The sequence below is a fragment of the Astatotilapia calliptera genome, chromosome 10, assembly GCF_900246225.1.
Source record: "Astatotilapia calliptera chromosome 10, fAstCal1.2, whole genome shotgun sequence".
NCBI lineage: Eukaryota > Metazoa > Chordata > Actinopteri > Cichliformes > Cichlidae > Astatotilapia > Astatotilapia calliptera.
The window spans coordinates 33036048-33048869 of NC_039311.1; the positions used below are offsets into that span (position 1 = coordinate 33036048).

General features: G+C 49.9%; 1 protein-coding gene across 1 annotated transcript; it reads left to right on the forward strand.

The window, feature by feature from the left end:
- Nucleotides 1-247: 247 nt before the first annotated feature.
- rhogb (ras homolog family member Gb) lies at nucleotides 248-12277 on the forward strand. The gene is made up of 5 exons (XM_026182344.1): nucleotides 248-367; nucleotides 8563-8671; nucleotides 9121-9280; nucleotides 10688-10858; nucleotides 11484-12277. The coding sequence occupies exons 3-5, from the start codon at nucleotides 9152-9154 to the stop codon at nucleotides 11757-11759; spliced, it is 576 nt and encodes a 191-aa protein (XP_026038129.1). The 5' UTR covers nucleotides 248-367; nucleotides 8563-8671; nucleotides 9121-9151; the 3' UTR covers nucleotides 11760-12277.
- The last annotated feature ends 545 nt before the right edge of the window (nucleotides 12278-12822 follow it).

The following is a 12822-nucleotide window of genomic DNA, read 5'->3' on the forward strand; positions in this document are numbered from 1 at the left end:
CTGTGCAGCACACCTGTCTGTCTAACAGGAGGTGGGCAGGGCTGAACCCTCATGCTGTTTCAGAAACTTTTTTTAGAGGATGAAAATATTTCAAATATTTCTCAACTCTGGACTGACCAGAAGTCCGGTGTTGCCTCCACCCAACACACACGCGCGCAACAAATACACACTCAGAGTAAACTTCCTTAAACTTGCTCCACTTCCTCTCGCTCGCCTCTCGGACTTCCTCCTCTACTTAAGCTCCGCCCGCCCGCCTCGCGCTGAGATAGAGATCCGCTGTCCCTCTCGCACGCACACACTCACACACAGCGACACAGGGAGCGGGACTGAGCGGAGCTGCGCGCCCGGACAGGAGCACTGATGACCGGTGAGTCCCTGAGCTTTACCCGCTCCGAGCTCCGGATCAGCTGAGAGTGCGTGTGAGTGTGTGTGTGTGTGTGTGTGTGTTTCCTCCTTCTGTCAAAACTTTAGCGGGTTATTGATTCCGGCTTTAATTCCCGTCAGCTGATCGATTTTTCTCCTGCAGCGGATCGATAACCCGTGTGTGTGTGTGTGTGTGTGTGTGTGTGTGTGTGTGTGTGTGTGTGTGTGTGTTTGCGCTGATGTTTGGAGGAAACTGGAGATGGAGTGCGACCACTCCCTGTGTGTGTGTGCGTGTGTGTGTGTGTGTGTGTGTGTGTGTGTGCGTGTGCGTGTCACTTCTTGTTTTGAACTTGGTGTAGCGTTAAAGATTCTCAGAAACAATAACGATCAGTGCTGATCGATACCTGAACAGCTGGTTCTGCTAAACTCTTGTTTATGTTGAAATGACTGAACTCAAAGTTTGTCCCTGTGAGAGTGTCACAGCAGTGTACACGCACTATACCTGAGTAACGACTGACTTACTGCAGCACACTCGCAGTGTGCCTGCTGCTGACATGCCCACGATCACAGTGTGAAGCATCATCTTATTCAGATTATTATGGATTATCAGGGGAACAGTACCTGTACTAATGTTACCTGCACAGGCTAGTTTTGTCTGTGAGGAGCAGATCAGAGTTTAGGATGTTTATTGAACTGAACACATCAGTGATCTGCTGACACAACAAGCCAAGAAAACATCTTTACGCACTGAGCCCGGCAACACAGACTGTAGACAAAAGATGGACATAGGCCTCTGACGTCATGCATCAGGGTTTTGTTTTTTTAAAATTTCACATTCTGAGTTTTTAGTTATTTTTGTAGCAGGAAGTGACCATATTTGGACAAAAGGGTAGCATGCTAAGTTATCAGCTAATGCTAGCTCACTTGGTTATCAGACTGCAGAGGAGTGACACTCACACACACACACACACACACACACACATCCAAGCCTGGTGGTGAAGGCGAGACTTTCACATGTGAGTCAAACGTCTGTAGTTTGGTCTGAGCTGGCGTGCTGGGCGGCGCTCATCTTGCTTTTTGCGGTTTTAGCTTGAATCTTCTCACAGTCTTGGATGAGTGACGTGTTGTTTGGTGCTCGGTTGTCCCAAACCGGGTCTGCTGCCTCCGGTGCTTTAAGTCTGCTGATATTTTTGGTTGTTTTAGCCCCGATTTGGTTTAATCCCAGTCATCATTAACCTGTAGATGTCTGACCGTCCATCTCAGAGACTAATTTCCACGTCTGAGGTTCATGAGTTATTCCTGGAAGTATCTGCAGAGAAACACTAATGTAACACAGCCCTAATGTAGAGTTCAGGCTATAATTCTTCAGTTTGAATTTTCATGACATCGAAGCTGCAGCAGGAACTCGGGTGTTGTCACCTAAACTACAAAAGTGTGAGACGGTAAAGTCACTGCGAGAAAGTCACAAAAATCTGTGTCAATGCTGGAAAAACACGACTAATCTTGTCCACGACGACGTCACGCAGAGCATCGGCAGCTGCACTCAGATGTGAAACAGAAACATCACAGTCAGCTAGCCGAGGCACCCCGGGACTGAGACAGGAAGTCAGAGGGCGGCGGTGTCAGTGCGGCGAAGCTCGTGACCCGGGCCCACCTCTGACCCACCTCTCTGCTGTTTGGTCATTGATGTGGTTTGATCCTGGGATTGGTGTGATGTTGGTCTGTTTGATGTTCTGGGCTCGTGTGGGTTAATCTCTGTGCTGCTGGTGCGTTCAGGTGTTTCGTGGACACGTGTTTTCACCTGGTCTGGACATGTTACAGCCGCCGTAGTCCCGCTCGGCGCTGCCTGTTGTTGTGTGTTTGGGGCAGCGATGTTGATGCTTGCTGGGATATTTCTGGGTGGTGCAGGTTCGGTTGAGGTCCAGGATTCGGTGCAGTTTGTTATTTCTGAGCCTGGGGTGCAAATAAGACTGAAAGCGGACAGTTTGGACACGCCGGCTTCGGGGAACACTTTTCCTTCATACCAGCTGCTGCTGGATGAAGAGAATGGCGGGCAAACCCTTCCCGTTTCGGTTTCATCACAGACGGTTCCTCTTTGGCAGTCGGAGCGTCTGTCAGGGCGAGGACGAACTGTGGACCGCCCCCTTCTCCCCCGATGGAGGGGCGCTCACGGTGAGACTCGATGGCCTGTAACGTTTCTCTGGTATTCTGTGTTTGTGCTGTCAGTGTGGTTTGGTTCAGTATCCCGGGGAGTTCGACTGCTCTCTGGAGTTTCTGTCCCCAGTTTGGTGAAATTTTCTCCACTGCTGTAAATGTGTGTTTGCAGCCCAACAGCCTCTGCTGGTGGAAGTTTGTTCTTCAGCCTTTTAGTCCCAGTGCTGTAAAAATATAAGAGTAATAAAGAGTAAATAAGCTGAGAGATGAGTGCGAACAGAATAATCATCACCGACTGCTGCAGCTGTAACAACAGCAGTGTGTGTGTGGGAGGCTACAGCGACGCCCCCCAGGATCCAGAGGCAGACAGAGATGGATCATCCACGGCCCCCCCAAGATTAACGAGGACTTGAGTCCACACGCCTCTGCGACGACTCCAGCAGCAGGAGGAGGAAGGAGGAGCGCGCACTGCTAAGGGGTCACATCAGTGCAAACCCAGATCCGGATCTCAGGGCTCCAGGTGCCCAAGAACCGCCCACTACCCAGCAGAGCCCCACCCCCCGACACAGGTCGAAGCCACCCCAGGCCACACCGGAAAATCCAGCCACGCACCCGAGAACCACCAAGTACCCACAGCCCAGTTATCAGATGATGATGGTCTATAAAGAACATAAAGATAAAACAATTTAAGGCTGCAGCTGAGAGATGAGTCCTGCAGAGACGTTCGTCTGCTGACTGATGGCACGCAGCAGGAAAACCAGCACTTTAGTTTCTCTGGATGTTTCTGTGGCTGCTGTGTTTTTACGGTGAGGGCGGCGTGGAGCGGAGACACTGTGGTAGCAGCTGTTTGACCTGCACGCCAGCGTTCGCTTGCTTCATAACGGCAAGGACACATTTTTGTACTCTGCCCCGTTTGCTTCAAGTTCCCCTTTTTTGTCCTGGATGTGTCACAATCTGCTGCTGCTGCTGTGAGAGGTCCTGTGCAGCAGGTGTGTTTGCCACAGGGGGTTTCTCATTTTTGAAAGTCAGAAAAAGCCCACAGAGCCGCGAGGACTTCTGTAAAAGTGGCAGCTCCAGTTTTAGAGACGTTCCCGGCTGTGGGAAGGCTCAGTTCCTCTGCGGCTCAGGAAGCTCGCTCTGAACCAGCAGAAGAAAATAAAAATACAAGAAAAGAAGACAGCTGACGAGACGAAACCAAAGCTCTTTGTTACTTCCTGAAACACAGACACCCGAAGCCAGAACACTCATAAAAGAGACGGCGGCCGCTGGTCACCGTCACCACAGAGAAATGTTTCCCATTAGAGCCGGACGCCAGAGCCCAGCTGTTACTCTGAGGCTGGCAGCGAACAGCACCACAGTTTTCCATAACGTGAAGTCTCACACTCAAACAAATGTAAAGAAGTCGAGTGGACATGGAGCCGCTGCGTGTTTCAGAGCTCTGTGTCAGTGCCCGATACACGAGCTGAGCTCAGCACGCAGCGAGCCTCTGCCTGACACCAGCCTGCAGTTTGCACTTCCTGTTCCCTCGTCTGGAAGCCCTTTTTCTGATCCGAGGTCTCTCGTCAAGAACGTCAGACGCTTCCACAGCAGGGGACAGGCTAGCAGGTGGAGACGTGAGACTACAGGAGGTGGGCGGAGCTTTAGAGGTGATGACAGTGAAGTCATGTGACTGTTTGCAGCCCTGCAGTGTTTGTTTACAAAAATCATAAAGGTGCATCCTCTTTATCTAGCTGAACATGTAGCTATGACTTCTGTCAACAGGAAACAGGATTTATGGACACATGTAAATAGAGTTTATGCACCGCTAACGAGCATGAAAGTGAATCTGAGCTGTGAGCAGCTCTGTGAGGATCTCCAGGCTTCCTGAGAATCACTCAAAGCTCTTCTTTGGATGTTTCTGCCTGTGTTCTGTTCTCTGTCAGGATCAGTCAGAGAGACTTTATTTACTGTAAGGGGCAATTAAGATAGATGCCCTGCCCACCGTACATACAAAACACAAACATCACATTGGGGAGACCGGTCAGGCTAGGTAGCACTGGCCGGTCGACCAATGAGCAGCGACCCGGAACCGAAACAATGGAAAATGCACAAAACGAGGAAAGATGAGGAGAACAAAGACTGAACTCCAACAGGGAGATCGGTTTGAGAACAGAAAAAAACACAGCTGATGATAACCAGATGTTTCCAGATGTTCCTGCTGGTGGATCAGACTTTGTAATTCAGTTTATCAAAGATCTCGGCAACACTGACGACCTGCAGCTGGACCCACGACAGCCACGCTTCACTGGGACGTCCTCACTGGGACTGAGACGTCCTCACTGGGACGTCTCTGATGAGGCTTCAGTGAGCAGTAGACCATCAGCCTGAAGGTCTCTCAGCTCCTGTGTCACTCGGAATCAGTTTGTTGGTGCAAAAATCCTGTTTGTATGTCAAACTGTGTTTGTGTGACAGGCTGCTGGTAACAAAATTAAGTTGTGTGTGTGGACACAACGCTGGTCGTGCTTTATTGGGTCACAGCTCAGAGTTGCGGGTGAACTCTGTGGTCAGGTGCGAGGACCGGACTGGAGTGAAAAAGCAGCCGATGTCCAAAGAAAGAAACCGTTGCTCATGTACATTTCAAACATTGTGCGGCTGCTTGGAAGGAAAAGGTAAAAAACAAATGGGGGGGAGGCTCAAGACTTTTGATAAAGCTGGGTGTGGCTTCTGTGGGTCTCCACTTACTGAGCGTGCACCATGTCCTGCTCCAACCTTTGATACCCAAAGCTGAGACGGTGACGTCCAGAATGTCTCCACAGGTGCAGTCCACCAACGGGTGACATCACAGAGGCTCCTCCCTTTCCCCCGATTGGCTGCGGGCAGAAGCGTGAGGCTGTTCGCCGCCAGCTCAGCATCTCGTGTCTCTAACGGGTTTCTTACTGATTAACTGTCTCCAAAAATAAAAGAGCAGATTCACACTTTAATCACACAGTTCCAGGAAGGCAGCGTTTACACGGCCGGCTGCAGGTCACCGCGCTCTGTTCTGCTTCCTCTTTTTGTCCTCGCAGTGTGACTCTGTTCCCCTCGCGTCTGCTTTCAGGCCGAGCCGCTTGGCGTTAGGACGAGCAGAGCTAAAGCTGCTGTGTTTTCACCTAGTGGACATTAGAGGAAGTGCAGCGTGATGCAGTTTTCTGTCTGTGAAAGCACGATGATGATAGCGATGGTGTTGCCGTACGTGAGCTTGACGTGTTGAAATGAGCGCCACACCTCTGCGCTCACGCAGCCTGCAGTGGAGTTCCTGCTATATTTCAACATGAAACCACAGCGGCGTGTTCCTGCTGAGGGCTTCCTTTTTTCTGAAGCTGCGAGCGTTACAACAGGACGCCGTTACAACACTCCAACAGCCGGGTGTGCTCCACCGGCGTCCTCAGCAGTAGAAGTGTGTCACTGCGTCATTTCTCTCAGACGTCAGACATGAACTGTCTGATAAACACATTGGCGAGCTGCGGCGGTCCCGTGACACCCCCATCCCCACCCTGACCACCCTAACACAGTCCCGCAGCTTCCTGTTGAAATAACGGTGAAAACTGACTCTCCTACAGCAGCTTTGCATGACTCACTGCTTTAAATAATCCTTCTTTGTCTTTAAAACAAGCTGCTTTGCTCTTTAGGCCCCTCCTTCCTCTCTGCCGGTTGGGTGACTTCTGGAGGCCAGCTGATGAGCGACGCAGGCGTGCACAGACGTCTGGGCTCATGGCGTTTGAGTACATACGGTCTGTGCCAATATATTAGGTACACCTTTTCTTCAGAGCTGCTTCGATTCTTCGCAGCTCAGATTCAAGGCGGGGCCGGAAACATTCCTCAGAGGTTCTGGTCCATGTTGACATGACATCATCATGACATCATCAAACAGCTGCTGCAGATGTCTGAATGTCGCAGCAGAAATTCAGAGGAGAGGTTTGCTCAACAACCAATCACAGGTCGTCTTGGCCGTGTCTCTGTGTCTGAATGAGTCGAGTTGCTGCCATGTGATTGGCTGATTGAATAACATTGTTAATGACCAGCTGAACAGTACCTCGCCATCAGCGCTCAGTTTTCCTTCAGATGTGTACATGTTCTTGTGGCGCTACAGGGGTCAAAGGTCACAGCTCTGCGCTTGTGTCGATGCGAGCGAGAGAAGAATAAGCAGGAAAAGCGTGAGATCAGAGGTTAAGGCTTCCAGCAGCAGTGAGCTCAGCCGACCTCCACCCATACGGAGCGAGGGGAGGGTGGGGTTGGCGTCCCCAGAGTCTGGGCTGAGCCTCGCTCTCCGCCCACACATCTGGAGAGCGTCTGCAGACCGCCTGTGGTCAGCGCTGTCGGTCCTCGAGTGTGCGAAGTCAGACTACGAAACTGAAACTTTCACTGATAGAAAAACCACAGAGAGGCTGAAACGCCTCAAACGACTGCGAGCAGCTGTGTTTTCATCCAGATTAGACGCACAGCTGGAGACGGCGTGCTTCACTCCTCTGCTGGTGTACAACTGTTATTACTGAATGACAGTAGCCACAAAACACGACCTAAAAGCTGCAGAAACAGACGACGGCACACAGGCCGAACACGCCTCAGACCGGCAGCCCGTCTCATTATTGCTAGAATCACGTTTAAGATGATAATAAAACAATGAAATGTTACGTTTCGGTTTTTTGCTGCTCGTCATGGACACGCTGAGGTCATCATGCACTGCTTTCCTTTTCTTCTTCGTTGGTGGTGCTGCTGTTTTTCCTCATAGACCGTTTTTGGAGTTTGTGTCCAGAAATCAGAAGTTCAGACTCGATCAGGAGGATGAGACTGTGGAGTGAATGTGGGTCTGGACTGTGGGGAGGAAGAACTCCCTGTTAACAGGAAGGGATTCCGGCACAGTGAGGATCAGGCAGGGGGCGTGTGGTTGGCAGTCCTGGGTGATCTCTGATCTGATGCTCTAAAACCATCGAAGGCCTCAGCCACACAGACCTGGACACTCGTTCTACTGAGCAGTCGCTGCTTTTAAACCGGTCTGCAGGCATGTGTGTGAGGGGGGTCAAATATATGGGCTGGGGCCTAAAAGAGGCCCGCCAAAGGGTCCAGTGCACGTTACACAGTTACACACTGTGACTCGCCCACGGTGTGTAACTGTGTGTTCTCCTTCTTTCTAGCATTTTCATGTCTTCCTTTATTCCATCCATCCAGCGTTTCGTTGGCCTGCCACGGGGTCGCTGACCTCCGGGCTCAAGCCTCATTGCTGTTTTTTCCACTGAGCTGTCGTCGGAGCGTAATACGTGTCCGCACCACCGTAGCCGTGCCTCGCACATTTTTTTCCGTGATTGGTGCGATGCCGAGCCGCTTTCTGACGTCTTCATTCATGACTTGGTCCCAACGCGTGAGGCCTAGACACCACCTGAGCATTCGCATTTCCATCGTGTGCAGGGCCTGTGTGTGTGTGGCGGTGGCTGGCCAACACTCCGATCCATACAGGGCAACTGGGCGGACCACAGTCTCGTAAATCTTGAGATGGTCTGGCATTCCACGGTCGCTTAGCCCACCAGTCACTTGACGCCACTTCGTCCATGCGGCATTGACCCTTGCTCGCACGTCCTGAAGGATATCCCGTCGACACTGATCATCGATCACAAGTACTTGAATTGGTCAGCCTTCTTCAGGTCTTCCCCGTCGATGTTAATGGTGCCATCAGTTTGGGGGCCAGCTTCCACGTACTCGGTCTTCTTGCTGTTGAGTCTCAAACCATGATCAGCCAGGCGCATCTTCCATTGCTGCGTGTGCTGTTGCAGCTCACTTCTAGATGGATCCGCTAGGAATACGTCGTCACACTGTGTTCAGCGTGTGAGATTTTGTTTTTATGGGTTAATAGAGGCTAGTTTTACTGATCAGACGTGTGTGTGTGTGTGTGTGTGTGTGTGTGTGTGTGTGTGTGTGTGTGTGTGTGTGCAGGATAACATCTCTGCTTTGTTTGGAGACCGTTTCCTTCTGCAGCCATCATTTCCATAAACACAAATACTGACCGGGACAAACCGCCCTCCTCTCTCTCTGCAGGCAGATGATGGGACGTCACGTGTTCCTGAACAAACTGTGTTAACCGAAGGAAAACCGAGGAGTCTCTGACCGCGGAGCAGCACCAACTAGCCAATCAGAATCTCTGAAGGTAAAAAAAAACAGATCATAGGTGTGCTGGTGTGGATCTGCAGTGTGCACACATCAACATGAGCCTAATAGAAGACAAAAAGGAAAGAGTAAAGATACGATCTCACCACAGAAAGATAAACAATAACCTGAAGGAGGAAAGAATGATGCAAGACAGAATAACCAAGGTGACCAAAGGTTTCCCACAGGGGACAACAACCTCTGAGTGGGCAGAAAAGACCGCAAAGAAAAACAACCACAAAGAGACAAAACATGAAAGAATAAAGACACCAGGTCACTGTGAACGAGCCAATCACAACCTAAAGAAGGTGAAAAGAGTCTGTTTATTCTTTGTGTGTGAGAAAAGATGAGGTAACCTCAGCCAGCGGAGCTGCAGGTTGTTTCCTATCAGGTCAGCTGTTTTTTCTGTGGTCTGATGATAGCACAAACTCACATTTGTGTCCTCTGCAGGTCACCGAGGGGCCAGAGGTCAGAGGTCATCATGCAGACTATAAAGTGTGTGGTTGTGGGTGACGGTGCTGTGGGGAAGACGTGTCTCCTTATATCCTACACCACCGGAGCGTTTCCCAAAGAGTACATCCCCACTGTGTTCGACAACTACAGCAGCCAGGTGAGTGCTCGCCCTCTCCCTCACCTACAAAGGTCACCTGACCTCTACAGCAGCCCAATCACAGCTTTGATCTGATGATTAAAGAGTTCCTGAGTGTTTCTGATCACTGGCACGGGTGACACCTCTGTGGAGTCACCATGTAGCCGAGTTAGGCAACCAATCCGTGAAAGTTAGAACAAAGCGAGTCCAAACACGGGCCTCGAACTCGCGTCTACCCACACACGACATCATCGAAGGCCATGATAATGATCAGCTCGCAGGCCGGCGAGGCCGTCTGCAGCAGCTGCGTGTGTCTGATGACAGCCGTTAACCAGCTGATTAACAGCTGATAACGGACTGCAGTAAAAATCTATCTATAGTAATACTGTGTGAGTATTACAGTACCGTGCAGTACCACAGACACACACTCACATGGCCTCCACCTTCGAGGTGGAGCGGGTCGTCTCCTCTCCTGCTCCAACAGCTCATGTTAAACATGTTTCTGAAGCTCAGGCCGCTGGTTCTGTGGGATGTGGTCACCTGGCAGCCAATCAGAAGACAGGGACCATAAAGGGGTAGGAGCAGAACAATGTCCTTGCACCATTACATGATCACATGATCACGATCACAGCTGTGAGCTTCAAGTTTGTCTGTGTGATGTGAGCTTCACTGAGTCTGAAGCAGGTGACTGTACCGGTGAAGACTCCGCCCCTCGCTCTGCCCCTCGCATCCTTCGAGTCCTTCACACTGAAACCTTTCAGATAAAAACGACTTCACGTTCATGTTTTTCTCCCTGCTGGTAAAATAAAACGTGTCACCTGGGAAACAAAAACTCCTGAATCTGAAATAAAACCGTTACCAAGAAACCAATAAAGTCCATCCAGCTGTCGTCCACCAGGTGGGTCCGACACACCTGTGTGCTGGTCAAAGGTCAGCTGTGTGAGAACGCAGAATTGACCTGTGCAACAAAAAAGCTGCAGTTGAGTCGGTGTCCAGCAGCTCTTAGTGCATACAGGAAGTTACAGCAATGCTCACTTCCTGTTAGATCAGATCCCGTCTCTGTGGAGCGTTATCAGAGCCGTAAATCAGTTTCTAAACATCAGGACGTCACACATGAGCCAGGAAGAGCCAGGTCCCTGTGCCTCATGCAAATTATATGCAAATAAAGGGGCAGTTTAGCATTGGCCACGCCCCCACGCCCCCCCCCCCACACACACACACACACAAACACGCACGTATCAAAACTAAGATCTGAGAGACAAAGTTACAAACAACACGACTGTGAAACTTTCTGTCATGAAACCAAACATAACTTTGTGTGTGTGTGTGCGTGCATGTGTGTGTTTGTGTGTGTGTGCGTGCATGTGTGTGTTTGTGTGTGTGTGTGTGTGTGTGTGTGTGTGTGCGTGCATGTGTGTGTCTGCTCAGGTGACAGTGGACGGCAGGATCATCAGCTTGAACCTGTGGGACACGGCAGGGCAGGAGGAGTACGACCGGCTCAGGACGCTCTCCTACCCCCAGACCAACGTCTTCGTCATCTGCTTCTCCATCTCAAGCCCCGCCTCCTACGAGAATGTCAAACACAAGTGGCACCCAGAGGTCAGGGGTCAACTCGTCAGCATCTTTACAGACTTCTGTTGGTAGACAGGGACGGACTGATATTTGTCATTCATGCACATCGAAGCCTCAATTTTAGCATTTCTCCGCCGCCATGTTGTTCGAGAGGGTCGAGTGCTAATTTATCTGCTAATGCTAGCTAGCTTGGTTGCATCACACAAACGCCTGCTTATCAGTAACATCCAATCAAAATCCTAGAATTTCATCAGAACTGGAGCTCAGCCTTCTCGTGCGGCTTAACCGCACAGTGGCCACATTATTGGTCAGATCCTTTTAACTCAAAGTACCCAACAGGAACATGATTTTAGAGAGCACCTTCAAAATAAAAGCCCTGAGAAGTTACCAAGATTGTTTTTAGAAAGCCAAAATATTTTTCTTTCTAGTTTTCATTTACTAAAGGACAAAGCAGGCTTCCAGAACCTGACCAATCAGAAAAAAGCAGTTTTTTTTTTTTAAACTTTAGTTTAAAAAGGCCCAGTATGAAATAAATAAGACTTATTTTGAACAGTGAATCATGCAAAGCAACTGTAGTGGAGCCCAAGAGTAAAATCAAAAGCTCTTTCCTGAAGCAGTCCAAAATAATAATGACCTTTGCTCTCGTTACCAGGTGTCCCACCACTGTCCCGGCGTTCCCATCCTCCTGGTTGGCACGAAAAGCGACCTCAGGAACGATGCCGAGATTCAGAGGAAGCTCAAGGAGCAGAACCAGGCGCCGGTCACCCACCAGCAGGGCGCCGCCCTCGCCCGCCAGATCCAGGCCATCCGCTACATGGAGTGCTCGGCACTCAACCAGGAAGGCATAAAGGAAGTGTTCACCGAGGCGGTGAGGGCGTACCTCAACCCGCAGCCCACCGTCACCAAGAAGCCCTGCGTCCTGCTGTAGGACCCGGAAACAGCGGCGCGTTTGAGTTGGGCTGATGTTCGTTTAAAAGCCTGAGAGACTGGACACAAAGTTTATGTTAAAGATTTTTGTGTTTGGTTAGATTTTTATCTTTTAATTCGCAAAAATGAAGTTTTGAATTAAGGAGGAGCCGAGAGTTTATCAGCCTTTGTTTTTTTTCTGACGCACCGATGAAGCGCGCTGGTCTGAAGTGAGCGCTGCAGAACGTCTTTAAGGACCACCAACCACAAACACCATCCTTGGCTCCAAATTTGACAGACATGTCTGCAGCTTAAAGCTGTCGTCACATTAGTTTTCACTTTTTCCATTTTCAGGCCCAAATGTTTCCTCAGTTTCCCAAAAGCAAAGAAAACTGCATTAAAATGAGGCTTAAAACGGGTCATTGGGCCTGGAAGTGCTGGAGCATTTACAATAAAATACATGGAAATGTTTGAAATTTTGTAATAAAGTTTGAAATCGCCATCAAATATTTATGATTAAAGGAAAACAATCAAAGTTAATGAAGCCTTTGTTCTCCGTTTATCTGCCTGGTGGCGAATCAACCTCAACACGTAACTCAGAACATGTAGTTTATGAGGAATGATACGATCAGGTTCATTCTTTGATAGATGAAGAACAGCTTTGTGCACATCGCAGCAAACAGGAGCTGCTTTAACGGGCGCCGTGACAACAAAAGCTCAAAGGCAGAAAAACAGCGTGAAGATGGTCTGAGGCTGACGGGCGGGTCTGACAGGAAGCTGCTCTGGTGGAGCGCCGAGCTGATCTGCATAGAAAGAGGAAGTTAAATATAATCCTGTTATTGATACTGAGAATTTACTGCGACTGCACACACACACAGACACGCGCGCACACACGCACGCACACACACACAGACAGACACACACACACACACACACACACACACACACAGACAGACACACAGACACGCGCGCACACACACAGACACACACAGACACACACAGACACACACACAGACACACACAGACACACACGCACAGAGGTTGTGTGAAATGTGAGCTGTGAGGCAGCTTTCACAGGTCAGAGA

What these genes read in the sequence shown, in the direction of transcription:
- rhogb (XM_026182344.1), top strand. Translation starts at nt 9,152, where the DNA reads ATGCAGACTATAAAGTGTGTGGTTGTGGGTGACGGTGCTGTGGGGAAG. An exon ending in TCGACAACTACAGCAGCCAG is followed by an intron (nt 9,281 to 10,687) that starts GTGAGTGCTCGC and finishes GTGTCTGCTCAG; the next exon opens with GTGACAGTGGACGGCAGGAT. An exon ending in AACACAAGTGGCACCCAGAG is followed by an intron (nt 10,859 to 11,483) that starts GTCAGGGGTCAA and finishes TCTCGTTACCAG; the next exon opens with GTGTCCCACCACTGTCCCGG.